The following is an 18,851-nucleotide window of genomic DNA, read 5'->3' as shown; positions in this document are numbered from 1 at the left end:
GTGTTGTGTTTGCCACCCACCATCTCAAACATTGCTTGGATTTGGAAAGCGAATTCATGTAGGGAATCTTTTAATTGCGAGATACGCATAGTTTGTGTGCATAAACGTCACGAACATTAAACATGCTCGACCACGGTGAAACATATTAACGCGCGATGTGCGCGTATGCTTGACACCGTTTTTCCTCCGCTTGTTGAGTTTTATAAATAATTCCCCATTTTTTTTCCGGCAACGGTTCTGCTGTGTTCCCTCGGTGGCCTCGTGGTCTTTTCTGACATGAGCATCGTTTATAAGCCATATCAAATCGCGCCAACGATCGCGATTGTGGGAAGCCCGTCAAGGGGCGCGGGATTGTTTTATCAATTATTTGCTATTTTTGTAACACATTTCACGCCACCATTCGAACAACAGTTTCAGCTTAACAAATGTATTTGAGTACAAGCGACCAGGCGCCTCCGTCAGCGTTAATGAAGGAAGTGATTGAAATAAACCACGCACTTTATGCTTCTAATCGAAACGGACAGCTGTTTGTTTGTGATAAACATTAAAACATTAAACAAATGACCACAATTCTTTCAACGATTCGCTTGAGGGGCTTCCCGATACACATTCACAAAAGCTTCGCTAATGTTGCTGCTCGTACGAAAAAAAGCATAAGCTTCCCACACTCTGCACCTTTTGCATTGACGGCTTCGATTGCACGCTGCACGATGGCGCTTCTAGCGATTGCAACGTAGTAGTAACGCAAACACTAATGCAGCCAAAACCCGACCCGTTTGCAGCCCCGATGCACTCTCCGCAGAGCACTGCCGAAGCCCCCCGCAAACAGCCCTACCCTCGGCCACAGTACTACGGTAAGTGGGCGCATCTTCACGTGTGTGTGTGTGCTTGAGTAAAACAACGAAATAGCAAAAAAAAACAAAACGCCTCCTCAATTATAGACGGCCGCGTGCTTCTTTTAGCAAGCAGCCCATGCTGGGTAGCTCGAGTGTGTTCGCGGTGTCGGTAGAGAAGTGTTGCTATCATTAGTTACGGGTTAATAATCAGTTAGTGAGCTTGTAGTGGTTTGTTAGTGAGTCACGAAACAAGTGTCACCTCTGGCGCTTTATAATGAGAAAACCGGAAGTAGGGGTGATTTACCGGCAACAATGAGCAGACATTGAACAGAGGTGGTTAAATTTGTTTACATTTTTGTGGCTGTGTTACGAGTTGAAAGAATTATGGATTGCACAACATACATACATTTTCATAAACATTTTATTCAAATATTTTTTCCTCTTTTCGAATACATAAAATTTAAGCAAATGTACTATCTGTTATTAATTGTAATTATTTCTGTTACATGTTTTGGTCATCTGGTAACTTTTAAAAAAATACCATTTAAAAATTATAACTTTCAACTTTTCTCAAAAAAGATGTAATAGTGTTACTAACAAAAATGACTAAAAAGGGGATTTTCCGTTAAACGTTTTACAATTGGGACAATAAAGTTGTAGGTTTTTTTTGTGTTTTACGATAGCTTATTATCTTTTCTACTTGATCAGTATGTGAAAGTTAACAATGATGAAACAGTTTGCTTCGCAAACACTGAGATGAAACGTTGCAGGTGAAGATGTTTAAATGTGGATTAACAATGATGAAAGGCATGAATCATGAGAGATATTCTAACTGAGTGGAATTTTTGAAACGTACTTTAACATATTTTCCCATATTGTTATTGCCACAATTTTTGGATTGAAAAATTAATTGTCTCTTTTGAAAGATTATGTTAAAGCTTGAAGCAGAAAGTAACGTTTGTAACGCACTCAAAATGACCCGACGTCGACGATGATGGCATGGCTTATCTGTTCGCACACTGTCTCGTGCGGGGGATTTTTTTTACACCCATTCAACGTGAGTAAAAAACCGAGCCACAACTGATAGGAAATTCCAAGGAACCATAGGGCGGGACTGCGGAACCGGCGGACCGTGCCGTTGTTGTCATCTAGATGCCTTCGATTAACGGCGCCGGTCGGAGTCAGTATGTGGTCGCGACTCCAACAAACCGGTTCGTTCGACGTTCCGGCTCTCGCGGTTTGTTTACGATCGTTAGCCATTTCGGCCGGTAGCGTGCGTGATTTGTTTGTTGTTCGTGCGTGAGCTCGTGTATCGTTTTGCGCAGGAAAAATTGTACGTCTGCATCAGTATAAATGACCAACGCGGACATGAACAACCAGGGGTCCTCTTCATCTCATGCCGTCATGATCGACGAAAGCAAGCGTCGCTCTGGAGGTTAGTTTTGGGACGTTTGTATCAGTTGGTTTTTGCTGCCCAACGGTGGGGCCGTCAGACATCGACTTTCCAAAACCAAGATAAGCCACAACAATTTCGTTGGTTTCGTTTCAAATATAATCTCTTATCAGAAGCAGAAAACCCTTCAAGTCTTATCTGTGCTCAGAATTAATGAGCTGCAAGTTGCATCATCGAGAAATAAACACAACGTCGTTATCAACTACGCCTTCGGCTTCAACAATCTTCCGAGTGATGAATCAATGCGATGTGAAAGTTATTGTATCTCTTTAAAAATAAGACAATTAACGCTTTTCCGTAGAATCTAACCATATCATTTTAAGTAATAAACATTCCACGAAGTTAAAATATTATTTATATAGTTGTTCTCGATGAATGATCGATGAATGAATGCAATTTTGTTATTGCAGCTCAGAGGCCGTGACGGACGTTTTTGAACAATATTTTGATTCTACGGAGCGAATCTCACTCGACACAAGGTTTCTTCCGCGTGGACTTGGGTTGGATTGTTTGTAATGAGGAATGGGGTTTATTTACAACCAGACTGTTGATGTGCTGGAAAAATATGATTATGTACCTCGAGTCAAAAGAGTGTAAGTAAAGGAAGTGTATATAGTTTAGAATACGCGAAGGATGTAAAACATAGTTGTTTAATCTTGACATGACGTTTATATTAACAACGGTGGTTCATCGTCACGATACCGAGGAAAAAGACCGACCACTTGACCTTCTCATCGGGCACAGCATGGAAAACATCCTGGTGAGGAAAAACTCCAACCAACCGCACGCGATTAGATCATGCGAATAGTCAACCGATCAATCATCGCCGGCGTAATGGTGGTAATGGCATTCATTGCCCTCGATCATATGTGTGATGTGAGGCCGTACATATTTGATGATGGAGCAAATTGTTTATTCTAATGCGATGCCCTTATCGGAAAAATTCAAGCACACCACCCAGCGCCAAACGTACAACATCGCGATGTCCTTCGGCTGGCTTTCCGGCCGAGTTCGAGTCTCTGCAAAATCAGTTTTTCGCATTCGGAGAAAAGCACTACGTTTGATGACGACGGTCGGGGCGAAGCATTAATCATTGTGGCCACTGGCGGCAAGAGGGTGGAACCCATTTGCATATTTTCGCCATTCGATGATTACACTTATCTCCGGGCGGTCGGATCGGGGCACGCACACGCATGGTGATTGCGGAGAAGAAAACGGCAAAACGCACGCGGAAAACTGGGCTAACTCTCCGTCGACAGAACAATTCACTCAACGACCGATGGGTGGCTGTGACCCAATGCATGTGTGAGGGCACGCAAGCGACCAGTCAATTCCGAAGCATCTGCTTCCCGAAGCGAGATCTCTTTGATGAAAAACGACTACCCGGGTGTAACCCGTTTCGGTTTGTTGGACGGGAGGGAAATAGAAGCTGAACACTCCGCCGGCGACTGATTTCCATTGCGCGAGATTTCCCCGGCGAAAATGTCCAGACGAAACATTTTATTTGTTCGCAGCCCAAGGACTTTGCATCGTTAGGGGGCCATTTAAAACAATATTCCTCCACCCCAAACCCCTTCGGACGTAACGGATCCAAGGACACTCCTTGCTAATGCGCTTTGCTGGAAAACTAATTTGGAAAATGTGCTGCGTCAGTCGAGAGGAAATAGGGGATTTTGTGTTTTTTTTAAACCGAAATAAGATGGCGAACCCTTTCGCCAAAAAACAAACGAAAAGTTTATATTCCACCGATGCTGAAGTGGAACGTTATTTCGTACCATTTTCCAATTCCCCATCTAATGCCAACGCTAGGAATCAGCTGCGTCTCGGTATGCTTAAGGAATGTAATTCAACTGAGGGTAAAAGATAGTTCAATGGAGAGAAAGAAAATTATTCTCCATAAAGTTTAATGGGATTGTGTAAAGTATCATTCATCATCGGGATGGTGTACGAAGATAAATCTTATCTTGTTTAAATTACCCTTTTTCAGCAAGCTCTTTCTGCAACGGTAGTTTTAATATTTTATCATTGGAGTGCTAGGCTCTTTGAATTTATTGCATGTCATTTGATCAGGTTTGTTGAACGATTTTAAAATATTACTACAACAGTCATCAGTAGTAAATTTTTCAACAGCAATGGCAACCTCACTACATCATAAATAACATGCGTTGGAGATTGTGAGATTGTGGTATTGCCTCATCTCAGCCACTAAAACTTTAACTACATCTCTCATTATTATGACATTATCATGAACCACTCGTATTGGTACGTCCCATTTATCATAGTAAAAGTTCAAAGTGGGTTCAGAAGTGGATACTAAAAAGTTAGTTTTCCCAACCACCTCTACGTCCTGGTGTTCGTCCAACGGCAGCAAATTGTAGGAAATTTCTTCCGCCTCATCAGTCGCCCGCGTCAAGCCAGGCGACTCATTTATCATCCACCATTAATGACCGGCCGCTGATCGTGCGGCTGATGATGAAGTGGAAATCGGTCCCAACCACTTGTTGAGCTGGTTGGCCCCCGCTCCGTAGGAGGAAAACTTGTTACGAGAGTGAAAACTCACCGCGCCCGGAAAAATCGTCTAGGGTATTGAACTGTGAACGACGTGCCAACGCACTGCGAAAAGTGTCCGAACAAATGCGATGTGCGCTACCGTCGCCCACACGTCATCCATCACTCACCACCGCTGCTGGCATTCCATTTTCCGGGTCAGCATTTTCAAACCCCCTTCTCAATCGGCTCAGACGTGACCGATGGATTGTTGTGTGGCCCGGCGCACTTGCCTTCCACCGCGATGTGAGGTCTCTTTCATCGTCACCTTTGACTTCGCATCTCCCACTAATGGGAAACAATTTGAGGATGATTTACATCTGTCCGGCTACCGTGTGGCTTTTCCGTCCCGTAAATTGTTTGTTCTCGTGCGCTGCGTAGCGGAAAATTTTGTTTAGCAGAGCATGCTTTACCCCTTCGGACTTAACACTTCAGGTCACGTTCAGTTAATTTGGACGAAAATCCTTCAGCACAGCAACTAGTTGAGCCAAGAAAAAAAAGAAAATCCAAACCGATCGTAGCCTTCTTTGTCAGCAACAGGAGAATTGATTTTCCAAACAATTGGCAAACGGGAGGGTAAAAAAAACTTTCCAATGCCAACGGTCAAAAGGAATTAAACAAAGCTAACCATGGCTTCTGTTTACCAAATCTGCACGCGTCCTCGTAATGAGCAGTAGCCGAGCCGGGAATGGAAAGACAAAATCATTTCCAGCGCACGTGGTTCTGGGCGGGAAAACTAAACAGATGTGCCGTGGCGGTCGAGATCGAGTGGAGATTATTTATTATTTTAAACTCGACCATGGCTCTCGCGGTCGGAAGAGGATGCTAAATTCATGCCCAAAATATAGTTTACGCTATCTTGATTTATTTTGCTTCGGAGTAGAGAAAAAAGAGAAAAAAGAGAAGGCGGTAAATTATTGTTTTGCGAAAAGAAAATGCAATGCATTTACGATTCTAATATTTTGCGTCAATTTTGTTCTATAAATATTTGTACCCTTCTAACGTTAAGTAGATTAAAGTAGAGTCTCAGCTTGTGTCTGATAAGAATCACAGCAGACAAACTGGCTCCTGCCACCGCCTTTTATCAAGAAGTAGCTACCACCGATTGTAGCAGTAAGCCAATAAATCCTCCATTAAATGGACCAGTGACTAATCCAGCTAATCTTGTCCCAATCACGTCGCTTTTAACGATCTCAGCGTATTAATCCGAGTCTGGCTGTGGAAATCACTTTCCGGAATCTGCTGTCTCCCGTCTACTCGCTTGCATCAAGGCTTCAGACGTCGCCCAAACTGGCCCAACTTTGCTTTCCCCACTCGGCGTTTCGGCGACGTTGTCAGTCGTCAGTCGCCGGGAAAGTTAGCCCTCGCTCGATTGCTCCTAAATCTTCGCCTTCATTAACCCCATCGCGTCGTGTCCGACATCTTGATGCCTGGTTCACAATATTTGGACATCGTCTGGCGTTTGCGTCCGTCCGTGGGCCTGCTTTTCCGATCCGAACTTTCCCCTCCCAAAGCACCCCCAAAACAGATCCACTCCAAGAGGTGGAGAGAGTAATCCTCGTGTACTCAACTCACGGTCCATTTGGGCCACGATTTATAAATATCATTAACACTCGGCAGACGCCTCGTTCTTTGCGGGGTGTGTTTGTGGGTCTGTGCGTTTGTCCTTGCAGTGGGGCGTGTTGCATTTTCACACATTTAGCGACAGGTTGCCACCGATGGGTTTGACTCTTCGACATTTTCCGTGTCGGACGTCAGCGGGTGCATGTGCAACATAAGCTACAAAAACGAAAGAGAAGCATTCCCTTCCCATAACATGCAACTTCTGTAAACATTTTCCCCCGTTTTCCTGCGAGTATGTAGGGAAAATTATGAAAAATTCCATCCCTCCTCCCTTGAACCCTTGGTTGCCACCAGCGGAACGGTTGATAGAAAAACTTCCTCAAATTGTTTCGCTCTTTGCCTTGGGTTTTTCCAACGGTTCATGAAGCCGGCAAAAGAACCCCGGGCACGGTTGGGTGGGCTCGGAACGGGTCAACCATTGCAGTAGACGCCAACCGAGCTGCCAGCCCAACCGACCAGCTTGTCATCAAAGCGCAATCTGTGCCGGGCTGGCATCTGCCGTTTGGTAGAAGCTCATCAGACTGTGGAAAGATTTTCGTCTCGATTTTTATCGCGATTCCAAAGACACACACAGCCTGGTGAAGAAGGGCAGGTGAAGTTTGGGGGAAGCAGAAGAGGGTTGGGAAAATGTAGTTCTGCAAATAAACAGATCTAATCAGGATTTACGGAAATAAAAAGGCAATTTTCTCTTGGTGTGCGTGACGCAAAGAGATTGATTCCGGTCAGTACGACCAAGCGCGGATATGGAGGGAAAATAAGTCGTCTATGGAAACTTGGTCCCTTTCTTTTGGCATGTTTAAATTTTACGTATCAACGGAACAGATCTTCAGACCACTTCACGTTCCACCCGAAAGTCGTACTTGCGAGCGAGCGTTTACAATCAATTAACAATCCCCTCAATTGAGTCCCTCCTCCCTAGATTGTCTTGGTTTTCCACTCCACCTCTGGCTAGACCGAGACTCACCAACAGCTGAGCTCATCAGAAAGATTTATTTGTTGGATAAGTCGTCCGTTTCGTGTTTTTATTGTCGTGCAAGACGAACGAATCGAGCACGACTTATTACGGCTGCAACGAGGGAACCACGGGATGGGGGAAATTATCCCATTTTCCCAGCCCCCACCACTTGTGCAGATCTCTTGATTTCCCCCTTAGTCAACCCCTTGTGCACGTACGTGACGATTGTTGCCTTCTTTTATTACCTTTACGTAGCATATTAGAGTGTGGCTTTTAATTTCCCGCCTCGAAGGAAAGCTGAGCCAGAAGAGAAGAAATTCGATACGACATCACGGCGGCATTCCGACTCGCCTAATCGCTCGACGCTGTGGTCGCAGGACGTGTGCGATGGAAAATTAATTGCATGCAGTCGAACGAGCGCGAGCAGTGGGTGGCCCGAATTGTGACTGGTGTGCGGAAGTGACAGAAACATGCCCGAAGGAATGTCACAGCCAAGCCGTTCCGCCAGCGAAACCGTCAAGGAGATAAATCGTTTCGAATAGGGTTTTTGTTGCACATGAAAACAAAGATTAGAACAAGTTGGATGTAACGTTGTTGTGTTGCTTCGAGTGGCCCAGACCCATTTTCTCACCATGTAACGGTAATGGATCAACAGTCTTTTAGATTAAGATGCTTCGTTTTTTTCCGTTCGTTGACAGCTTAATGAACTGCTAACGATCAAACGGTGCGTTTGGGACACTGTCTTTGCGGTTGGCATATGATTAAAACATTGCGCATAACATTGTGGTTCTGCAATTCGATGTGAATGAAATTCATTGCAAAATATTACTGTGAATCACAAAACAATCTGATTTGCTACGTTTGCTAAGAGGGACGCAACGAAAGCAACAGTAAGAGGAGATAAGATAATCATCTTGAAAACAATAAGACGTGCATTCAAGGTATGGCATCACGGCTTATTTCGTGCAATTGTCGCAATGGTCGTGTGTTATCAGTTTGATTTAGATAAAAAAGCGTACGTTTATCGCGCACAAAACAATGGTTCATTCGTTTGATTCGTAATCAAATTTTTATTGTTGTTTATTGTTGTGATTCAGATTATCTATGTTGACGATGCACTGAATTTATTTAAATTTAAACAATCCTCTCTGTTCGAATATAAAAATTCAGATTTACGGCTGGTTTTTATTCCGTTTTGTTTACCTTGTTAAAGACGATCCGATTCAGCTGGAAACTTTTTCTCTTTTCCTTTTCGCATCACGCCTATATTGCTTGGTGTTTATTAGACCATAATGAGGAAGATGATGTAATGTATTATTCTACAAATTTCTACTATAATTTACTAAAAGCAAGATTCCACTGGCTTCTCACGACCAGGAAATCAATAGCACAGGTTTTTCATTTAGTTTATGATCGAGTAAAAAGCTGACTAATTTCCTAAAAATTGGAATGCTCTGCCAGTACCAACCAGCTTAATTGGAAACGATTTATAAAAGGCAACACTAAATAAATAATACCTACGAAAATTCGATTGGCAAGCAATTCATTACATGGTTTATTTGAAAAAGAAACAAAATCGGAAAAGTTTGAGAGGAAAGGATAGCAAAAAACAGCAACTCACCGTCAGAACCAGCGGGAAACATCGAACTATCTAATTCGCTGCCAAAAGCCCGATACGTGAGAATTCCGACCGTAGCAGAGGCCATTTTTCCCGAGGCGGAAAGGAAAAACGCAGCCAGAACGCAGCGCAACCGAACGGGAGATAGATTTAAGGGGTGAGAGATAGAGTCGAGCACGGCCAGAAGGATTTACCGGTACGAAAATTCGATTTACACCCATGGTCATCGGGCGCACGGTACGGTCCGAATTTAACTGCATTCCCCACGCCCTTTCGGCTCATCGCTCTACCTACCACCACGGCCGTGCGTAAGCGTTCGACAGATTTTCCCTGTTTTTTCGGGGCTACAATCCCGTCCGCCCATCCCGCCTGTCCCTTTGGCCCTGGCGCTGGTGGTATGTTATTTTATCCGGTCGTTAGAGCGAGCGCACTTCGCACTCCGAGGTTTTGGGGGCGGCCTACGCGGAAATTGATTCGAATTACTTCTTGTTCGGGTTGCTTTCGGGTGGGCGTACGCTCGCGCCCTGACCGCTACGACTTTGTCCGGCCGGACTCACTTTGCTGGCCGACGTCGTGCCGTTGGGTGGGTGGGTGTTCAGCCCGGCCGGCGCTTGTACTACCGGGAGTGTGTCCGCGCTAGTGCTACAGAAGTGTCACCGTTTTGTTTTGTGAACCGAGTTTAACCCGTGGGAGAAAAAAAGGAGGAACATTTTGTCTGCCTCGTGATTTTTCGTTGAAGAATTTGGCGCACGTGCGTGTTGTTTAAAAAGAAACAAAGGCGTGTAGAAGAAAACTTTCTGAAAAAAACACCGGCCGACCGATAAATTATGCTCAGCGACAGTTTCTGCACGGCCCATCGGCTACCCGTCGCTGCTGGATGGAGCAAGCTCTAGGTCACTTCGCCACTTCGCCCGGAATCCGCCGCCATCATGGATACGGACTGCCTCAGTACGGAGTCCGGTGGTTGCGAGTGCTACGTTGATGTCCGTAGGTATCAGTGACGTGCCCGCTTGTCATAAGCGCCAATGCCAATCCCCCACTCGCCCTTCCCTGTCTGTCTGCGATGGGGCGACGTTTCGTTTGACGTTTACGACCCACCGTTTGCCCGCCGGTGGAGACGCCTGGTGGCGCGATCGATCGAATCCGTTCGTGCTCGGGGCGAAACGTTTCGTGCGGATCAGCATCATCGTACGCACACGGTCGACATCACGGTCTCGCTGTTTGGGTTGGTTTGGTCCGAGCACCGCTCGGGACGATCCTCCGGGGTGGTCAGTCTTTGGCCGGCCGTCGTAGGTGGCACAACTGAGAGCCAATTAGCGCCCGAGTGAGCACAAGGCGAACCGGGAAGTAACGTGTTGTGGATCGAAACATTTTTCTGTGTCGTTCGTGCACATCGTATTTTTTTCGGTGATTTATTTGGTTGGCAACGTTGAGTTCTGTGTGCAAGACAGAGAGATCTCAGGAGTACGCTCAAGTGTTTTCAAGTGTTCGGTTTCGAAGCCCTTTGAAGTCCTGGTTATGTTTGACGATACGTTCGAATGAAAACACGTTGGATACTAAGCAAGTAATCGCGTTTTAGTATTCTCTATTGCATCGGTTTTGAAACAGTTTGACCGCTTTTAAAAGTTCTCCGATGAATCGTTCGTCCAAAACCCGAAACTCCCCTCCCCCAGTAACGCATAACGTAACACCACTTCTATCTATTTAATTGTGCAATTAATTAACATCCCTTTCCCCGATAGGCGAGCGGTTGAAAAATGGTCCCATTAATTATGTGTTTTCCCGACGGCGCAAGTAACCCTTCGGGCTGAGATTGAACAGAAAGGAATAACATAACCGGAGAACCGCTTAAAAATCTGCCATTAACAACATAATTTATAACGATCAAATTGCACCGAGTGTGGCAAGGTGAAAGAAAGAAAACAACCAAAGCAAAGCGCCCGGATAACTCTGGAAGAACATTACCGCGGAAAAGTGATCTTTCTTCGTTAAACCCTTCGTGCCGTTTCCACTGGCGCGCATTATTTAGCCGTAGGAAAACACTCAAGACACTTCACGGGTGCGGGAAAATTCTCTCCACCATCCCCCGAGATTGTTGCCCGAGGGGACCATATGCTGGAGGACTCTCTTCCACTCTCTCTCTCTCTCTCTTCCGAGGCCACCATTCCCCCTGGAGCGCGCTTAAGAGTTGCCCAAGAGGTGGTGGTTGGCAGTCGAGCATAAACAAACCATTTCCCATCCCGGGGAAAACTCTGCCGTTCGCCGTGCCTTTGGTTCGTCTTTCGAACGTTACGGTTCAACCCATCTCACTTGCACCTATTGATAGCACCTCTCCCCGTTTCCAATTTTCACGCGTACTGCAATACACACCTGCACAATTTTACTAAATACTCCCACCGCTTCTGCCCCCTTTTGCCTGCGATGCAGAGAATCTCCAGCCCCCGACGGTCGTGCAAGGCGTGTGGTGTCAGTGCGGTTCCGATCGTCGATCAAAACTCGATCATCGTCTCGTGAGTGGTGCTATCATTATAGTGCTCGCATAACAAGCGCGTCCCCAGCATCAGGGCCTCCGAGCGTTCGATGAGTGAATGAAGGTGGTTTTGAAAACATCCGGCGGTAATTTACTGCAAGTTAAGTTGCGTTCCTGTGCTCCTCCGGGCCGTGGCCTCCAAGCCTGGTTCGTTTTCTCCGTGTTTCGTGTTGATTGTTGGTTTAGCAGGAACCGTGGTTCATTCCCAGGGCGGGTCATGGTTTATACGTGGGTGTGTGAGTGTGTATGTGTGGGTGTCTATGATGTGGGATGTTTTATGCAGTTGAAATGGAGACAGGATGGCATTTGGAAGCAATATTTGCTCTTTGTTTTTTGAAGTTTTGTGAGAAAGTGGAAAACACGTCCCAATTAAAAATATTTCTAGCTTCATCCGTTCGCAAAACAAAATCCATTTACTAAAGCGATAATATGGTATAGTTTTGTTATATTAGGTTTGTTATAAATTTTCTTTAAGTATGGCATTTAAAATTGCGTTTGTATTTTACACCAAAACTCGATTTGTAACTCCTCAAAATAATTCTACCAATCATAAATTTGTTAGGAAGGAAGTATAAATGTTAGATTTACAATCTTATTTTTGCTAAACAATAGCTCTGTGAACGAGCAGAAAGCAAAAATTGGTTTAATTTTTCAAAAGAGGTACGAAATGGTCGTTGCTCTAATCTTAACCTATTGATGATGGATAGGTATAAATTATTGATGGGTACTACATAAAACGGATAATACTTTTTAATGGAAAAAAGCGAATTTGAAAAAAATATCAGAATTATATGAAAAGTAAATGTAAACTTGATATTTATAACATGTACTTAACTGTTTTAAGGAGCAAATGGTTCCCAACGTTCGTGAATTAAGATTTACCCAAGCTTTCGGCATAAAAATCTATTTTTTCCTTCATTGGATTCTCTTCAGTCACGTACTTAGAACATTAAACGCGAGACACCATGTGATTCTAATCGTTTAAACCGTTCGCAAACAGCACACTGAAATAGTACCGGAAAACAACACGCCCCAGATGACGTTGATGACTTTTTTTCCATCTTTTAGTTTTCCATTATTGCTTCTCTTTTTTTTATACGACCGCCACATTTCCGTGAGCCGAAGCCACAGCTGCTCTAGACAAAGCGTTAAAAAACAATCATCCCGTGGATGCAAAAACATGTGCAGCATATGACAATCGTATGCTTTTTGGTGGTTTTCTCATTAGAACCGCAGTTGGCACGTGCTTGCGATTTGTATGTTTCCAACGACAAGCTGGAATGAACAATGTGAATGGATGAAGGATTGTCTGAGTGAAAACTACCTACCAATTATTCTACTTAACACCTACACTTCGCGGGAAATCGCGGTTCGCTTTCACATCCGAAACAATAGAAAACGCCGACGTGTTCTGCGTTGGATGAAACAATGCCAAACGACCTTCCCGTTCCATTCTTCGTTCGGGGAAAAATTGCCTGTTTTCCAAATCATGAGAGCCTTCGTCTGAATGTGTTCGACTCGAAATGTAATCGATGTCCTTTGCTTTGCTTTCCCTTCAACAGCCGAGGCCGATTCGATAGGATGCGTGGAAGTGCTGGCCACCGTGTGCTCGATCGTGCTGATGGTCCTGACCCTCCCGATCTCGCTGTTCCTGTGCTTCAAGGTCGTGCAGGAGTACGAGCGTGCCGTCATCTTCCGGCTCGGTCGGCTGCGATCCGGAGGTGCCCGCGGTCCGGGTGTGTTCTTCGTACTGCCGTGCATCGATAACTACTGCAAGGTCGACCTGCGGACGGTTTCGTTCGATGTGCCACCGCAGGAGGTGTTGACGCGCGACTCCGTCACCGTGTCCGTGGACGCCGTCGTGTACTACCGGATCCGCGACCCGTTGAACGCTGTCGTGCAGGTCGCCAACTACAGCCACTCGACCCGCCTGCTGGCCGCAACGACGCTGCGGAACGTGCTCGGCACACGCAACCTGTCCGAGCTGCTGACGGAGCGAGAAGCCATCTCGCACTCGATGCAGGTCACGCTGGATGAGGCCACCGATCCGTGGGGCGTACAGGTGGAGCGTGTTGAAATGTAAGGGAACGCTTCGGAAACGACTCGCGAACAACGCACTAATCATCTCCACTTCGTTTCACTCCACAGCAAGGACGTTTCGCTTCCGGACTCACTGCAGCGTTCGATGGCGGCCGAGGCGGAAGCGGCCCGCGAAGCCCGTGCCAAGGTGATCGCCGCCGAGGGTGAGATGAAGTCGTCACGAGCCCTCAAGGAAGCCTCCGACATCATGTGCGAGAGTCCGGCCGCCCTCCAGCTGCGCTACCTGCAGACCCTGAGCAGCATCGCCGGCGAAAAGAACTCGACGATTGTGTTCCCGCTGCCGATCGAGCTGATTGGACCGCTGATGAACTTTACCTCTTCGCTGGGGGTCCAGCGTACCACCGCTCCGGTCGGTAGGGTGGCACGCCCCGAAGGACCTTCGACCACCACTAGCTCCTCGTCCCCGCAGGCCGTCGATCCGCAGAACCATCAGCCGCCGCTCGATTAGCAGCAGCTGCCGAGAGTACACTTGCAGCGACGCCACCATCATCAGCATCGACGGCATCCGCATCACCACCACCATCACCAGCAGCAGCAGCAGCAGCACCACCACCAACACCACCAGCGGCCACGGCATCACCAGCCCGGCGGCGGCGACCGGAAGCCCAGCGAATCCGGCGCCACGTCGTACTCCGCATCCTCGGCGGAAGATTCTGCCCTCTGCTCGCCCACCAACCGTTTGGCACGATTCATTCTAGACCTCTAGGTCGAACACGGCGGACGGGCTTCGGTTCAGTCCTTCTGCTGAAAGCCTTAAACAACGATGGAATTAAATATACATAAATTAATATACCAAGCCGTTGGAACGAAAAAGGGAGGGGAAAGGTTTCCGGTTTCCATCCGTATTGATCGAGCCACACAATTTACACATACGCACTAGTTGTTGGTGTTTACCATGTTATAATTTTGTTTTTACTATCCTTTTTTGAATGTATTTTAACGTTAACCGTATCGAAGATTGTAAATAAAGTCTTATTCGTACTAAATAGAACGTCGTTTTTAGCTTCACCTTCACGACGGTCCATATCCTCTCGGTCAATAAGAAATAGAAACATTTGGTATTCAAAAATCTGGGCATACTTTTGCTGAACAGAATGGAAAATCCACAATACAAACGGGAAAACGGTTTAAAAGCAATTCTTTTGAAGTTGAAAAATCGTTCAGGGTTAAAATAAATCATTTAAACCTACCATTCATTTAGAGGTTTACGACACACACACTTCCACCGGCTGCTGGTTGCAACCCAAAGAATTTAATGCCAAAAAAGGATTTGAAACCACCACGTGCCAAGGGCCGTACCTGTTAAAAATATTCCCCGAAGGTTAATGCCATCCGAAATCCGCTTATCGTAACCTCAGCCCTTTCGAAATGCTTTTCCACCGTATTAACCACACTCGAGTTGCCCGGGTTTCATTGCAGGCCACTCACATTCGGATTCCTTGTAGGCGGCCCCTTGCATTCACTCGCATCGAAAGACACTACAATTTACCGTCATGGTTACATCGGAATTCGATTGCATATCATAAAAGAAAATAGAATATTATATCAATCAAATGATGCACGCCCTTTCGCTTTTCCGTGCGCTTATGACTTATTCAGATCGGATGCGAAGCGACGTCCTTGAAGGAAAAGTAAGCGAGACGTCAGGTAACGAGATATAACAATTTACATAAATACTCAGGGATGAGAAAAGCTCGCATCCTGCGACAACCCGGACGACGGGATGGTCTTTTCTTTGTCCTACCAATGGTTGAGAAGTTATAGATCAGCCGAGTGATTGATGTCTTCAATAATTTGGTAACAAAACGAAAGACGCAGAAATACGGTAAGGGTGGGATAGTTCTCACAACACAAGCAGAGCCTCGAAACCGAATTTTTTGTTATCAAAAATTTATTGACATAATAAACATTACATGTGGTAGAGAAAATAGCCCTACAAACTAACCGATTTGGAACAATTTGTACCCTTAGCTACCCGCAAAAATTCAGTCAAATATTCATTCAGTTAAGTAACTTTACCATTTCTTAAATACTTAAGAAAAACACTGGTAAACCGTTCGGCTCAATTACGAAGCATTAAAAAAATCGTGATTAAAATAATAATAATAATAAACGATGTAATTTGCATACTTATCGAAAGCAGCACCGATGGTAATAATTTAATGAGGAAAAACTAAAACGCGTGCAATAATATTATGAAAATGATTAAAACATTAAATATTTGCTTCGTGCTAAAATGGATTAGTTCAACGGATTGAACATCCCGATGCCGCTTTGGAGGTGGTGAGTATAATATTTGGATTTGGAATGGCCTTAACAACTTTAAAAATAATAGAAAAATGGTATAATTAAAAAAAAACTACTATAAATGCTTCCAGGCAAGAGGCTGTTTGGTTTTGTTTCACTGCGTTCGGTTCAAATCAGTTCCCCTCCATGTTCACCCAGTTCGGTATCCAAATCGCCCGACTGTTTGCGAAACACGGACTTCATCATCTGCTTCCGGATGTCTTTGGTCGAGCGGCGCAGACTGCCCCTAATTGTTGCACCACCGGTTGGTGCCGCAGAAATCGGTTTGTACTGGTCCAGCGATGGTTGGCGGAACACAGCACGCGGTTGTTCGGCAATTATGGATATTTCCAGCGGGGAATCTTCTGCTGCTTTACTGTCCTTGGTTTCGGTGGCTTTCGTCTGACGGCGTCTCAAGCTGTGTCGAATGGTAGAAATCAAACCATGCCCATGATTGCCCTCGTCACTCGGGGCATGTGTTTCCTCGCTTTGTTTTCCCTTCTCTTGCTGCTCCTGGTCCGAGTGGTGACGTGGCATCAGGCGGCGGAAACTACGGCGAATCACATCCCGTACCTTGTGGGATTTTGCCGGGCCATTTTCGCGAGCTTCACCCGATGGCACCGCCGCCGGACACTTGAACTCTTCCGTTGCAGGACGCGTAGCCAGCGGCTCCTTCTTACGGTAGGCCCGTTGAAACGGTGCCGGATTGTGCATAAGTTCAACGTCCTGCTCTTCGTCTTCGAAGTCTTCCACCTCTTCGAACTGTACGTCCGGATTCGAGACATCGATACGGATCTCCTCCCGTACGGTCGTCTCTTTGGTTATGGTAAAGGTCATTTGGTTTCGGTGCATTTCGGAAGAACGCGTTTCTTCCTCCGCTGCGCTCGTCGAATCAGTTTTCTCTTGCTTCTCTTCCATCGGAGGCACGGTCGTGCCTTTAGCCTCCTGTGGTGGCTGTTTATTTTCCTTGTCCTCTTCATCCTCATGCTCCTCCACGTGTGGTGTGGGCTCATCGTCCTCTAGCTTCGTTATGCCGTTTTCCTCGTCCTCCAGATCGCGCAGCTTTTGGGAGAGATTACTTATGTGCTTCATGTCGATCAGACTACGGCGCACCGATCGACGACGGTGTCCGGTGCCACTGAATGAGAACTGAGTTGTCTCGCCCTGCCGCTGTTTCCTGGCCTTCGCCTCGTTGATGCTATTTTCCAACTCCAGCTGGTAGCAATCCAGCTTCTCGCCGATGTCCGACTCTTCGCTTATGACCGAAAGCGACCGCCTTTTCGCCAACGTCACAGTGGCATTTCTCACCGCAGGGTCTCCGGTACCGGCCAAGTTTGAATTAACGGCCTGTGTCGAAACGTCCGGGCTACACACAACCATGTTGGCCATCATTTGACAGGGTGTTAGAGCGCTGGCTGGCAGCTCTTGGAAGTTTATACGATGCTTCAGGGATGGTGTGAACGGTACGGCAATCGCGTACGTCGGCATTTCCATTGCCGGATTTTCTATGCCGGACAATTCGGGCACGGGTAGCCCTCGCACCGGTGGTTCCGTAGCCGGGTCTTTCGGGCGCACAATTTCGAAAGGATTGAACCGCTCGCCACTGTTCGCTTCTGGGCCACGAATGTTTAGCGCATTGTTTACGAAACAGCGGCTCAACTCTTCCGCTTCCTTGCGCTTGCATTCGTCACCGTCCCGTGGAACTTCGAACGGATTAACCGGCTGCTTATCGACCGCTGCCAGGTTGAGGCCCGGGTTCTCGAAACAGCTGTCCTGCAGAGCGGCCACCGTCGGGTGTTGCTGTTTTTTCTTCTTCTTCGGTGGTTTACGGATCACTTCGAATGGGTTCGTGGTGTCGCTGGTCGTCATACGCTTCGTGGCCACACCCGATCCGGCAAGGTCCGCAATCGATTTCACCTCCATGCACGAGTCGGAGAACAGGTTGTAGTTTTCCTTGTTGCCCACACGGAACGAAGGGTTTTCGAAGGCACTGCCATCGATCTGCCGATTGTGGATTGGCGTCGACGAAGGAATGCTGAACGTTTGTTCGGTAAAGTTGAGGAATGGGTTTGTTTCCGCGTTTCGTTTACGTTTTTTGCCGGGTGTTTCCATCGACGCCACGGCAGATGCATCACAGAACGCATGTTCGACCGCGAGAGGCATCGTGGGAAAGTCCTTTCTTTGTCCTCGCACCCGCAGATGTTTCACACAAATCGTCCTTGAAGATTGCCGTTGCAAAACAAACTACTTTTTTAAAACAAACCGCAGAATGTTTAACTGCAATCGAAGTTTTCACACACTGAACAATGGATTACGTATGGCAAAATAGTGTTTAAAGTTTCGTAAAGTATACAAATAAACTGTTTTTCGTTTTCCGTGCACAACATTCGTGCGCGGTCGGAGAAACACAATTGTTTGACAACTGAATTGACAGTATTCGGCCGTTATTTTTGAATAGCCACGGAGCGTTACTAGAAGGTAGCCTCGAAGCATTTGTTTGGCTGCCATGTTGGATTCCGTTTGACAGTCGCTGGCCCTATTTGATTGCAGCGTAAATAATGCCCACGTTTTGTAAAATCGCATTAAAATAAACAATACGCGATAGTCAACATTGCTTGTATTTTGTATACATAAATATTTCGTTTGCGGTTGATTCTAAAGCATATCCACTTTAATTCCATACAGAAAACATTATTTGCGTATTATGAAACATTCACATCTGATTTTTTGTTGTTTGTGGTATTGTTTGGAATGTTTAGCAAACTAACAAACAAAACTTTTCCTTTTGGAGTCTAGACTTTCTTTACAATAAATTTAAAATAGGCTAAGATGATTCTGTAATCTTATTCCATACTTATTGTCGAAAATATTCACTATGTGACCTTCAATACAATGTTGTTCAA

General features: G+C 45.9%; 2 protein-coding genes across 2 annotated transcripts in view; one reads left to right on the top strand and one right to left on the bottom strand.

Annotated features, from left to right (window-relative positions):
* Positions 1–14,110, top strand: part of LOC131286808 (band 7 protein AGAP004871-like) — a 30,588-nt gene extending 16,478 nt beyond the window's left edge. Inside the window, exons 2-3 of the mRNA XM_058315810.1 lie at positions 13,125–13,641; positions 13,711–14,110. Coding sequence (XP_058171793.1) covers positions 13,125–13,641; positions 13,711–14,110 — 917 coding nt within the window. The remainder of the gene's footprint in view (positions 1–13,124; positions 13,642–13,710) is intronic.
* Positions 14,111–16,013: 1,903 nt separating this feature from the next.
* Positions 16,014–18,174, bottom strand: LOC131287086 (uncharacterized). Its single transcript, XM_058316103.1, has one exon. The coding sequence runs from the start codon at positions 18,109–18,111 to the stop codon at positions 16,078–16,080; it is 2,034 nt and encodes a 677-aa protein (XP_058172086.1). The 5' UTR covers positions 18,112–18,174; the 3' UTR covers positions 16,014–16,077.
* Between the last annotated feature and the right edge of the window lie 677 nt (positions 18,175–18,851).

This window comes from Anopheles ziemanni, chromosome 3, assembly GCF_943734765.1.
Source record: "Anopheles ziemanni chromosome 3, idAnoZiCoDA_A2_x.2, whole genome shotgun sequence".
NCBI classification, from domain to species: Eukaryota; Metazoa; Arthropoda; class Insecta; order Diptera; family Culicidae; genus Anopheles; species Anopheles ziemanni.
Note: the sequence above shows the minus strand (reverse complement) of the source record. Positions and strands in the feature narration are given on the sequence as shown.